Source organism: Schistocerca cancellata, chromosome 2 (genome assembly GCF_023864275.1).
Source record: "Schistocerca cancellata isolate TAMUIC-IGC-003103 chromosome 2, iqSchCanc2.1, whole genome shotgun sequence".
NCBI classification, from domain to species: domain Eukaryota; kingdom Metazoa; phylum Arthropoda; class Insecta; order Orthoptera; family Acrididae; genus Schistocerca; species Schistocerca cancellata.
Window position 1 is genome coordinate 1,054,691,678 of NC_064627.1, and position 14,003 is coordinate 1,054,705,680.

At 44.6% G+C, this 14,003-nt stretch overlaps 1 protein-coding gene across 1 annotated transcript in view; it reads left to right on the top strand.

Annotated features, from left to right (window-relative positions):
- Window positions 1-14,003, top strand: part of LOC126163042 (sodium-coupled monocarboxylate transporter 1-like) — a 141,696-nt gene that overhangs the window by 89,690 nt on the left and 38,003 nt on the right. Inside the window, exons 9-10 of the mRNA XM_049919925.1 lie at window positions 5,679-5,787; window positions 9,286-9,395. Coding sequence (XP_049775882.1) covers window positions 5,679-5,787; window positions 9,286-9,395 — 219 coding nt within the window. The remainder of the gene's footprint in view (window positions 1-5,678; window positions 5,788-9,285; window positions 9,396-14,003) is intronic.

A 14,003-nucleotide genomic window follows, 5' to 3' on the forward strand; every position in this document is an offset into this window, starting at 1 on the left:
ACTTCCAACCACTCTTCTTCCCGTCTACCGATGATGCTGCACCTCTACAGTGAAGCCATAGCATGGAGGGGGGATTATCGCAATACGCCTTCTTAGCTGCTACATCCGCCAGTTCGTTTCCCTTAAGACACATGTGCCCTGGTACCCAGCAGAAAGACACCTCCATCTCCGGCCTATGTGGGTGGGAAAGGGTCCTGGATATCCAGGACTACTTTACCTGCTGGCTACAAATGTCGTAGAGAGTTCAGTGCACTCAGGGAGTCAGAAAAGACGAGAAACTTGGCAGCCGCCACACACCTCATCTGCTGCAGTGCACTCAGGATCCCGTACAATTCGCTATCGAAAATGCTGAATTGTTGATGGAACCGGATCTCGAGGAACTGGTCAGCGAAAACAGAGAAACCAGCGGAGTCCCCTCCTGTGTAGAATCATCGAGAATACAGCTGTACAGCTGTAGTTTTCATTTAAAATATCATAAAATTTTGTATTGGACACAGATGCAGGAGTGCAGCGTCCGCTGTCTAAATATATCGTGCGCCTCTGCAGCAACTTGGGTGGCAGTTGGCTCAAAAAATGGCTCTGAGCACTATGGGACTTAACTGATACGGTCATCAGTCCCCTAGAACTTAGAACTACTTAAACCTAACTAACCTAAGGACAGCACACAACACCCAGCCATCACGAGGCAGAGAAAAATCCCTGACCCCGCCGGGAATCGAACCCGGGAACCCGGGCGTGGGAAGCGAGAGGTGGCAGTTGGTGTTGAACTCGTCCCCCACCAAGTGACTCGAGCACACACACTGCACGCGGATCCCAAACGGTTTTTTTTTTCCTCGTGAACGATTGGAGAAAAGGCATCCCATAGCTGGATGGACAACAGTACGGTATGTTGCTGAGTTGGAAGCAGCGAGGACATGACGTACCGAGAGGGTTTGCCGTCGAATGGTGAGTGATGGTTCCCCAGCCGCAGCACAGACACTGGGTATGGGGCTGGTCCTGTAACCACCCGCGTGACGGTAGATACCATCAATGATCTTCAAGTAAGAAGGTCTCGCTGATCCATATACTGTGCACCCATAGTCCAGCCGCGATCTCACGGTTGCTGTATACAACTGGAGCATACGTGGCCGGTGCACTCCGCAAGACCTATGGCACTTTCTATGTCCAGTGCTTCCTCGATCCTCATTTTCAGGTCCTTCAGGTATGGGAACCACAACAGTTTGGAATCAAAAATCAGGCTCAAAAACGCGCATCGAGTCTTTCATTTGAAGAACGCTGTCGTTCATATGCAAGTGAGATAAAAATAAGACAGGAACGATTGAAATCAAAACACACACAGACTTAACTGCAGGGAAGTTAAGATCCGTCTTTGGTGCCCACTTCTCCAACCTCTTCACTGTAAGTTGCAACTGACGAGCTGTTGCAGTGGTGGAGGAGGAATAGAAAACTGAAAAATCTTCCACAAATAAGAAGCACTGGACAGAACGCCTTACCAGAGATATTATGGCGTTACTGGCGGGGGCAAAGAGGGTGACGCTTTAAGCACTCCCCCGGGGAACACCACTCTCCTGCTGAAAACTGTCCGACACGTCGCTGGAATCAGCCAGGATGTCGTAAAGCCGTCAGGCCGCGGGTCAGCCATCGCTCTCTCTCTCTCTCTCTCCACGTTTTGAATGTCCACAGAGCATGACAACACACAAAGAACTGCTAGTGGGTGATGACGCATGTAGCCATGTTAGATGACTGTGAAGATTACGGATGAGTCATGTCAGGCACGTCATTTCATTACGATCTCTCTTCTTTTGTGTGTAAAGCCTCTTAATTATTCAGTTTTCCATTTTGTGCACTTTCTGGTAGGTCACTATTCATCGTTTTTCTGCCATTGGTCAGAAACAGAACGTTCTTACAGCAGACATCAATGGTGCAAGTTGTACCTGGCGCAATTTATCTTCCAATCTCTTTCTCAACTCCTCACCCCCCCCCCCCCCGCCCCTCCACCCACTCCTGTAGAGTTTGAGTTTGTTAGTTTGCAGATGATGATGATGTCCCATACTCCGAGGAGCGTAGGCAAGGTCCTAGTGGAGGTGGTTTGCCATTACCTTCCTCCGTGAGGATGAATGATGATGATGCGGACGACACACAAAACCCAGTCATCTCGAGGCACGAAAAATCCCTGACCCCGCCAGGAATCGAATCCGGGACCCAGTGCGTAGGAAGCGAGAACGCTACCGCAAGACCACGAGTTGCAGACAGTTTTCACATAGGTAACAAAAATCACTCTAGTCGGTTTCCCACTCTAGTAGGTTTGCTTAGGTTCCCAGCGTCAGTTAACTTGTTTTACACGAAATATGGCCTGGTCAGCGACAGGTCTTTCATTGCATCACGTGACATCTGACGTCCATACAGGTGCTTACTGCAGTGCTTACTGAGGGATGCGTTACTTTGAAAGGTTTCAGTTTGAGTTTGTGGATAGCTTTGTGAATAAGAGCTGCTGACACTCTAGCCTGAAGTACTACACAGCCCGGCGATTTTCTCGCGCTTCTTTCCAAAGCCGCTCCTAACACGCAGAGTTAGGTTAAAACAGGTGCGCCACTTGCCACAGTGCCAAGAATTGGCCACAGCGGGAACCTGCCTGCTTCTGCCTCCCTGGTACTGACTCATGCGCAACACCAGCGCTGTGCTTGCAAAACACATGAAACACTCCATATCTAAAGAGGGAGTCAATTCTTACGTTCTGTATTTATTATTATTACTAGCTCACAAACCCAGCATTGCCGGGTATTCATTTTGCCAATTTCCTATTAGAAACGAAAACAAAAAAGAACTGTTTTTTTAGCATAAAATCGAAAAAAATTCATTTCCATGTATTCGTGAAAATCTCTTTCGAATAAGGAACAGTCGTAAAAAGAAATCTGCATAACGTACAAATGTATAGGTCCAGTATATACATCACGAAACACTGCATGCAAAATACAAATTCTCTCTAATGTTTATTTGACTCAGAACTTGATTATACACGGTACTTGTAGTTACACGTCCAGGGGCTACGATGAGTAGAGTTAGTAGATAGAAGTAATAAAAGCAAACGTCATGCAAAATGCAACAGTTTTTTTACTCATTGTTTATGACGTCATATTTCCTGAACTATGATAAGTATATGGTTCTTACCCCGACATAAATTGTTGCCTGACCCTAACAGATATGTGTACCAGGTTTGGTTGAGATCTGTCAAGTGGTATAGGAGGAGATGTACAACACACACACATACACACATTAATTTTTATAAGTATTATTATTACGAGGAGCATTCAGAAAGTCATGCATCACTTTTTTCTCGACTAGTTTAGGTTGAAAAAAAATGCGCAATTTGGTAGGAGACATCGTAGAATATTCCGGCTACAGGCCATGTAGTTTCGTGAAGTTCCGCTAGCTGACGCCTCTATACTTAGCCTTCAAAATGTCTGTAACGGAGGTGGGTTCCAAGCAGAGATCTGTCAATGAGTTTCTTTTGGTGAAAAACCAGAGCATCGCAGATTTTCATAGGCGCTTGCAGAATGTCTATATGTCTATGGAGACCTGGCAGTGAACAAAAGCACGGTTAGCTGTTGAGCGAAGCGTCTGTCATCATAGCAATGAGAGGGTGCAAACATGTGCCGGACGGCCGCAGTCAGCTGTGACTCCTACAGTGCTGGACTTCAGCGCGTTCGCTGCCACAAAAATGCAACGGAAGTTCTTGTTCTCCATGACAACATAAGGCCTCACACAAGTCTGCGCTTCTCACAAAACTTCATTGGACTGATCTTCCTCATCCACCCTACACGGCGGATCTCGCACCTTCCGACTTCCGTCTGTTCGGTCCAGTGAAGGATGCATGCCACGGGACGCATTATGTGGACAATTGAGAGGTTACTGATGCAGCAAGACACTAGCGCCGAAGTGGACCAGTAGAGTGGTACCATGCGGGCATGTAGGCCCTTCCAGTAAGTTGGTGTAAGACTGTCGCATTGAATGTAGATTATGTTGAAATACAGGGGCTTTCAAAAACGACTTTACAGCTTTGAAAATTCATATAAATTAATTCATAGTACCTACAGAGGTGATTGTAGTGTCGATATATAGGGAAATACATCAGGTTTATTCTCGGGTAGCTCGTTAGTGCCGAATCGCACCGTAAGGAGCGCTAGCGGCAGTTGTGTTAAAGATGGTTGCCTTCACTGGACCTGAGCGTGCTAGCTGTGTGTTTTGGTTTGAAGAATCGAAACCGGCGACAACAGTTCAGCGTAATTTCCATACCGAGTATGTTAATTTTCCTCCTAGGAGGCCTACAATTTAGGAGTGGCACAAATGTTTTGCAGAAGCAGAGTGCTCGGTAAGACATGGGCAATCATCACGTCGTCCAAGCACATCTGACAGCCCTACGAAATCGACCCGGCGTGTATCTCGCGAACTTCAAATCTCACACGCGACTGTTTGGCCGTCTCGTGAAACCGTTTGCATTTGAAACCGTACAGACTGACGATCGTACAAGCAATAAAATACACTGATAAAATTGCTCGCAATAACTTCCGTACGGGTATGTTAAACCGATTACATGAGGATGAACATTTCTTGGAGAAAATCATCTTTTCTGACGAGTCGACTTTTCACTTAAGTGGGAAGGTCAGCACACGTAATTGTGGGATTTCGGGCAGCGAAAATCCATATCAAACATTGCAACATGTTCGTGGTAGTCCTAAACTGAACGTTTTTTGTGCATTGAGCAAAAATAAAGTGTACGGCCCCTTTCTTTTCCGTGAGAGAACCATCAACGGGATAGTGTATCAGGATATGTTACAACAATTTTTGTTACCACAGATCGATGAGGATGACCAAGAACGAAATGTTTACTTCATGCACGATGATGATCACCCACTGTTTAGCTGACGTCCGGGATTTTCTCAGGGACCGCTTTCCAGGTCAATGGATTGGCCGTGATGCGCCAATTGCATGCCCCCACGTTCCCCGGACCTGACACCACTCGATTTTGTTTTAATGCGGATTCATCAAGGATATCGTGTTTGTACCTCCTGTGTCGGCTTCTCTACCTGAACTTAGAGCAAGAATTTACGCCGCCACTGAGCAAGTTACGCCTGAACTCCTACAGCAAGTTTGGGATGAAATCGACTTTCAATGGGATGTATGCAGGATAACCAACGGAAGCCACATACAACATCCTTAGTTTAAGGTAAAAAAAACTTGATGTGTTTCCCTACAAAATAACACTAAATCCAGCTCTATATCTTCTTTCACTATATTTATATGAATTTTTAAAGTTGTAAAATCCTTTTTGAAACACCCTGTATATGGTTTTGTATCCCAAAGAATGGAGAATAATTCGACGTATTGGAATCCTGAATGAAACCAACCTGTTTTCAGAAAAAAATGTATTGAATTACTTATTGAACGCCCCCCGTATTATTCTTACTACTACTACTATTATTATTGTTGCTGTGGTTATTTACGTATTTTTATAGTTCAACGTTGCATCACTCAATTCTGTACCTGTAATGACTGTTTCTATGATGCTGTGTCATCGATTCCAAGAGGTAGAAACAAATAAACAACTACCTAACACTATGACGCATGAGATTTAAAGAACCATTGTTGTGAATGTTACTCTTGGCTCTTTGTTTTGTCAGGGCTTTGTGGGTGAGCTGTGCCGCCTTGGCCATCATCTTCACGGCCAACTTCTATACTGGTATGGTCATCTATGCTGACTACCATGGATGCGATCCCATCAAAACTGAGGTGAGTCTCTTCTGAACCCGGAATATAGTCTACAGGCTTTCTCCTGCTTCCAGCTTAATAAGCACATGAGAGTGTACAAGGGACTGCTATCTAAGGTCAGTGCCATTCTACGCGAGCCTCTCTAGACGGGTTAACAGAAACAGCATGCTATGTTGGTGTTGTCCTCTACAAGAATATTGCTTCACCAAAGACCGTGTGAGGGTCTCGAGAAGACGCCGACTGTATCTGCATGATGACAGTAATTACCACCACTGAATAACGCTGGACAACAAAGTTCAGCTAGTCACACTTGGAGACAATTTTTATCTGCTCCATTAAGTTTCGGGAATGCAGCCGCATGAATTCTGCTTCTTCTTCTAATATTTCGGCTGTATATCTTTCAGCCATCTTCAGAGAGAGCCGTATGACTGACGCTCCAGCGCTCGCTCCATCCTTTTAAACTCGCGGACCGCGCCACTGCGCATGCGGCCACAGATAAACAAGGCGCCAGTGATGTTGATCGGCGGCAAAGACGTACAACATGCATGAGTTACGTCTGTGGCTGCGCATTCGATCCATGCTGGGAGGTCGATGTATTACCGGGAGCTGAACTGTAGCGACGTCTTTGTAAGTTCAATATTGAAAGTGCCGGATTCCATGATTTATCTAATCTGCAGATGAAATAAGACGCGAAACTTGTCGAGCTGTTATGAAGGCTCGCCCACAAAGAAGCAATATATCTGTGGCAGAGAGGACTGCACTACGTATGCTCCGCCAAGATACCGAAACGATGGTTCTCCCTGCTGATAAAGGTAATGCCACTGTTTTAATGTCACGTGACGACTATCATGATAAGATATACAGCTTACTGAATGATAGTATGTACCGGAAGATCAGTAAGGACCCCACCAACAAGGTGGTAAGGAAGACGGCGTCGCTTTTGAATGCCTCCCCATTGCCACCGGAAGTCATACGAAGACTGAAACCAAGTGGTGCAGTGCCTCCAAGGCTTTATGGACTCCCAAAGATCCATAAGAAAGACGTTCCTCTACGTCCGATCGTGAGCAATATTGGTTCTCCCAACTATGATTGTGCCAAGCACCTGGCGTCACTATTGAGGCCGCTTGTGGGAAAATGTGATCATCATACAAGGAACTCTGCAGATTTCATTGGCAAATTAAAATCTTTGAAACTGAACACCTCTGATCTATTAGTCAGCTTTGATGTAGTGTCGCTATTTACTAAGGTACCTCTCTCTGAATCTTTAGATCTCATTGGAAAAAGTTTTGATAAGGAGATTTTAGCTTTGTTTCACCATGTGTTGACCTCCACATACTTTTTATTTAATAACGACTTTTTTGAACAGACTGACGGTGTTGCCATGGGTAGTCCTTTGTCACCCTTGGTGGCCAATTTATTTATGGAGGACTTCGAGGAGAAGGCCCTGGAGTCTGCTAGTTTGAAGCCTACAGTTTTTTGGAGGTACGTTGATGACACCTTCGTAGTGTGGCCCCATGGCGAGGACAAATTGCAGGACTTCTTAAACCATCTGAATTCCATCCATGGACAAATTCAGTTTACAATCGAAGTGGAAAAGGAGGGATGTCTTCCATTTTTGGATGTCTTGGTTCGGCGCAAAGAAGATGGCACTTTGGGTCATGCAGTATATCGGAAACCGACCTATACGGACTTATATTTACATGCAAATAGCTGTCACCATCCTTCGCAGACGAGTAGTGTTCTAAGAACTTTGGTACACCGAGCACACGTCATATCTGATGAAAGTAGTTTAAAAGACGAACTTTTACATCTGAAGAGAGTTTTTGAGGACAACGGGTATTCTCCACAACAGATACGTAAGGCACTACAAATAAAATCTAAGGTGTCCATAAGGAATGCAGAAGATGACGAGGAAACATTTAAATCCATGGCTTTCCTGCCGTATGTGGGAAGCCTTTCATCCAAAATAGGACGGATCCTCACTAAACATAAAGTAAAAGTGATTTTTCGTCCACCGGCGAAGACGGCTGCACTCCTGGGTTCCGTTAAAGATGACTTACTACTCCGCAAGCCTAGAGTTTACAAGATACCATGTGAATGTGGCCTCTCATATATCGGACAAACGAATCGTACAGTCCAAGAGAGGTGTACGGAACATCGCAGGTACACTCGGCTCTTACAACCCAGTAAATCGGCTGTGGCAGAGCATTGTATTGATTCTGGTCACTCTATGGTATATGAAAATGTCGAAATTCTGTCTCCTGTGTCATCTTTCTGGGACTCCGTAGTAAAAGAGGCCATTGAAATCCGCTTGACGAAGAATTTAATTAATAGAGACAGCGGTTTCACATTAGATAAATCATGGAATCCGGCACTTTCAATATTGAACTTACAAAGACGTCGCTACAGTTCAGCTCCCGGTAATACATCGACTTCCCAGCATGAATCGAATGCGCAGCCACAGACGTAACTCATGCATATTGTACGTCTTTGCCGCCGATCAACATCACTGGCGCCTTGTTTATCTGTGGCCGCATGCGCAGTGGCGCGGTCCGCGAGTTTAAAAGGATGGAGCGAGCGCTGGAGCGTCAGTCATACGGCTCTCTCTGAAGATGGCTGAAAGATATACAGCCGAAATATTAGAAGAAGAAGCAGAATTCATGCGGCTGCATTCCCGAAACTTAATGGAGCAGTCTTTGCGCCGCGAAAACCTGAAGACTCACAATTAGCATTTCATGCGTGCTAAGAAATTTAGAAGCAACCCACCCACAGACAGAAGTGCACGATATGTATATATCTGGGACACTCATCCTGAAGTTATTAAGAAGTATTGTATGTATATTGGTCCATTCCTCCCCAGCGCTATTTGTATACCCCAAAGTCTCAGAGATGATGGTACCTTTCAACTCGCCTTCCACGCATGGCCCAGGGAAATCGTCTCTGTTCTGCCTCAGTAGTGCTCGTGGTACTGGGAGGATGACCGTTAATGCCCATGAAAATAACACAGGACCCCAGCTTACACTGGATCATGGAAACTTCGACCATGTCGTTCCATTAGCTCTGAAACCTTTAGTTGTGAAGATATGTCTAGATATTCTTCCACTGCATAAATACCTAGTTAGACCATGCCTTTGTGTTGATCTCAGCTGTCTTGTTGCAGACCATTTTGGGCAAGGTCAAATATCCGACATTCTGTTGACACCATCTGATGTTGGGATAATCGTACATGGATTTCTGAGCCCACAGCAGTCCTATACGGTGCAATGCCCACCATGCTGACGATGCGGTTGCCTGACGCATCATATTTTCCCTGATATGTGAGCTCTGTCAGCGATGATGCATGCACCGCTGCCAGTGGCTCCGTGCAAACATTTCACACCAGAGTGAAACATGGATTGCCAATCTCTTTGTCCCCAGTATCCGTAGCTCTAGTATGCCGTGCTGACGGACTTTAATACATCTATTTTTTAATTATATTTTTTTTACGTTTATCACTGATGGACCCCTCTTCCGCCGCAGGCCATCTCCGCCAGCGACCAGTTGTTGCCGTACTACGTGATGCAGCACATGGCCCATCTCAAGGGCGTGGCCGGGTTCTTCGTCGCAGGGATATTCAGTGCCTCTCTTGGGTAAGTTTCCCGTCAATGTCACATCAGCACATCAGCTCGAATGGATGGAATGACACAAGGAAACAAGAAAATTTCATCTGATAATTTGTTGTGTGACTCGTATAGCGGCCCTATATTCTTACTTAAAGAGCCATAACTGTTCGTCAACCATGCAAAAAAGGAACAAAAAGTTAGGACATTTTTACTCGATATATTTAGTAACCCACAAATATATAACACAATGATTTTGTGTACTCATAAGTGCGTTAAGTTACGAGAGAACGCTGACTCTGTAAACATAACAAGTTGCGTGAAATATAAATATTACAGCAAGACAGAGGTCCACCAATGTCATGTTTGAATACTGTGCTTGCTCAGCTCTCACAGTCAGACAATGATAAGTGTCATAGATTTTGTTACGCTAGGGTGCACGACGTATAATGGTGGGGAGCAACTACAGAAATATTTACTATGTTAAAAATTTCAACCTGACGATTTTGTAATTTGCACTGAGTAAGATTTAGTGGGTGTGGCTACTATTACAAAAATTATTAGAAAAATTCTATAAAACGCAAGAGTGAAAACATTAAGTTTGTGAAGGGCTTTGTTGGTGAGCCCGCAACAGTAGTGACAATAAACGACATCAGCTAATTAGTATCAGTTTGGTCCCTGATTGCGACACTAAATTATTTTTAAATAATGTTTCATACAAATTGACTTTAATGACAAGCGTTTAACGATCTGTTCTACTGGTGGAATTACGCTCACATATTCGCAGAGTTATTACTTGTCAGTTTTGAACCATGAAAAGAATTAATTTTAAGACTCAATGCTGAACTACTTAAGTTTCAGTACCCACTGCTAGTTGATAGAGATAAAAGTAATGTTATTAATTACGAAATCAGCAATGCTCACAAACACCATTATCGTTTTATTACAAAAGAAACGTTGTCTATGTTTAAACAGAGAACAGTTACTACACAATTTGCGTATATCAGAGCTTGCTTTCCATAACAATATGTCACACCAGTTTGGCTGCGTTTTACCTCGTGGTTGGATTCCAGTCTTCCGTAGCCGCAATGGCTGCCGATTCGGCCATCTTGAATTTGAAGATAGCGAGTCGAAATTCTTTACACATCCGCCCGTTTCAGGTAATGTTACAACTATTGTCCCATTGTTATTGTCGTCCATACTTCAATATTACAGGCTTCTGCTTTCAAGGCAGGCTCAGCGTGACCATAAATTAGGCCATGTAGTTAATTATGGAGCCTGATTGTGCGTATATTCCCACTCCGTAGCACTCACGAAACTATTCGTCTACTTCCGTAACACAGTTCACAGCACATTCAGTTACAGAATTCGACTGGAAGCATACGATCAATGACCACAGTTCTCGCGAAACTGTGTTTATGGGAGCCGGACGGAGTGGCCGAGCGGTTCTAGGCGCTACAGTCTGGAACCGCGCGACCACTACGGTCGCAGGTTCGAATCCTGCCTCGGGCGTGGATGTGTGTGATGTCCTTAGGTTAGTTAGGTTTAAGTAGTTCTAAGTCTAGGGGACTGATGACCTCAGATGTTAAGTCCTATAGTGCTTAGAGCCATTTGTCTTTATGGGTTAAGTTGAACGTCACAGTTTGTCATCAGTCACGGGACGTTTTCGACATTTTAGTAAAATCACGGTACGCGAGCAACCACATGATACCGTCAAGAACTCAGGCAGACTGTCCAGTATCGATATCTCATACCTACAAGCACTCATAACAACCCATTCAACGAAATTCTGGGGTTAGACACGTAAAACTGCAATTAATAAGACTAGGTGGACGAACAAGTGAATCTTATAAATGAAAATAAAAATTATTTGCATAGATTTCCCACATAAAATGTTATAACCCTATTCCGGTTTGTAGAGAAAAAGACACCACCATCGCTTTTCACTACATCCATGAACCTAATGTCGACGAATCAGTACCTGAAGTTGTCGAAGCCACAATGAATTAAACGCCTAATCTTACTAGCCTTCCATCTCCCGTGCTTGTTTTTACATCGAAATTGAAAGGTAAAATGAATGAAAAGACAAAATCCTCGCCGTTAAATTATCCCCTTCGCACAGTGGAATGTAAATGACTTCAGGACTGATGTGAAACAACTGAAGCTGCTAATGCCTCCAAAACACTCACTTTAAGGATTCCCATGCACTTGTATTAGGTGACTGCCGACTCTACACAAAAAATTACCTCTGTGGCGAAACGACGAAAAGCACAGTCGCTGCCTTCGCCCGAAACAGCTGCCATGTATCGCCCATCACCCCAGCCTGTTACTCCTACCAGTCGCACTCCATCTTCCATTTTAGTATGCTCGCTAACCTACCACCAAATGAACCCCTTAATAATCACTAAGTTTAGGACCAACCTCCCGATTCTTCTCCCTTAGAGGATTTTAACGCACACAATGTGCTGTGACGCTCCAGTAGCACGTACCCTAATCGTCAAGTGGCTGAAAATCTATACAGGACGACATACGTCTTTTGAACACAGGAGTATAAAGCAGTTTAGCTTAGCAACAGAATCGTCAACAACCCCGCTTTCTGCTCCGCATCCCTCACAGATAACGTAAGAAATTTTAATTTTACTGCAACCTCCTTGCTCGCAGTTGAGGATCTTTTGTCCTTGACACTTGGCTGTCTGATCACTGTGGAAAGATTATCTGTAAAAAGCAAACACGAGCGCAGAAGTGAGAAGTCAGTAGTTCTGATACACGTCAGTCATCCAGTCGTGCCGCGCGGAACTAGCCGAGCGGTCTCAGGCGCTGAAGTCATGGACTGTGCGGCTGGTCCCGGCGGAGGTTCGAGTCCTCCCGCGGGAATGGGTGTGTGTGTTTGTCCTTAGGATAATTTAGGTTAAGTAGTGTGTAAGCTTAGGGACTTATGACCTTAGCAGTTAAGTCCCATAAGATTTCACACACACATCCAGTCGTGTCCAGCTCTGTCCCAGCAGGGCTTGGTGGTCCAGGCACCTTGTGGCCTGGACTGACGTGACGCTCCTGACACCTCATACACACTCAGCTGCGTTCTCACCTCTTGGTGCGTGGGTGGGAGTTTATGTAGCGCCTCTGGATCTTATTTAACTTGACATTCGTTTCTACACAGAATATTTCTGCATTTGATAAGACGTCCTAAATAGGATCCTAGTGGAGCAACGTTGTACAGTCGAAACAATACTTTTGTTTTCCAAAACGATTGTGTGGCAACGAAAACCAACAGGCAGCACTACTACTGGACACATGATGGCCTCGTTTTCCCAGTAGCTTTCCTGACAAGGGAAATAGGCAGCTACTTCCTCTTCAACTCGTGTCTCTTTCCCTGAAAGCTCCAAACAAGGCGCCAGGAGGTTAAACTTAGCTTTAAACCGCCACCTTCAGCCTTCGTTGACTCTCCCTGCCCTCCTATATTCAGCAGTTAAACTTGGTCACTTAAAACACGCATAACAGTCTCCTCTCTGCCCTCTAAACTGATTCGATTCATGAGGATACTACTTAAAATTTACAATAGGACTCATATTTGAATAATTTAGCTAGAAGCTAAACATATTCACAGTTCAATTCAAATGGCTGTTACATTATGAAGTAATGAGGTAAATCCATGTAGGCTTGATACGCGTGGGCGTTACTGTATTAGCATACAGAGAGAATACCACGTGATATCAGCGTTCTACATTATATGACATACCTCGTACAAGCCATTATTTGCTATACAAAGTCCGTATAAAAAGTTCTGAGACTGATTTTATTCCCGGCGTACAAGCGACGTCAGCGCAGTAGCTGTAATGGCAGGCTGAGCCACCAACTGCGAACAAGAGATGCGTTTTCGACCAGTCAGCTGTTTGTGGGAAGTGCTAAGTAGTCGAAGTGCAGCTGAGGTATGTCAGTGTTTTTGTGGCAGAAATCACAATGGAGCAACACCTCTAATCAAGTGTTCCGGACATTCTGCAGAATATTTTGAAAAATAGAATGCTGTGCCCAAAATTCCAGACAGCTTGACTCCCAAACAAAAACGAGGCCTCGACGCCTGCCGTGACTCGATTGAAATTCAAATGCAAAGAATTATTTTCTGGATAAAATCATCACGGGTGACGAGATTTCGTGTTATCAATACAAACCTATCACAAAATGACATTGTAGAAATTCAACTGAGAGATCAATATTTTGACGACATAACCGACGTTCAACCCAATGTGACACGTGAGTTGAGCAGCATCTCAAATAAGTACCTTTCTGACAGTTTCACTTTGTTGCATGAACGATCTGGACATTGTACACAAGGGAGGGCGGGGGGGGGGGGGGGGGTTGGGTGGAGAGAATCTGTAGAACACCTGAAGCAGTAAAATCATCATTCTCTATTCTTTATTAACCCAGTCTCGACACTTTTTAAACTAATATATTCTTCCACGCTGTGGAGTTCGAGATAGACATGGAATACATACAATGGAAATTTTACTTTGTACTAGCAGCCCTTTCGTCTACATCCGTAGATGGTGTCAGCATCGTTGGCAGCCCCTGTGCCAACCAGCACCACACCACAACACACCACACCACACCCTACCGCATCACAACACACCACACCACACCACA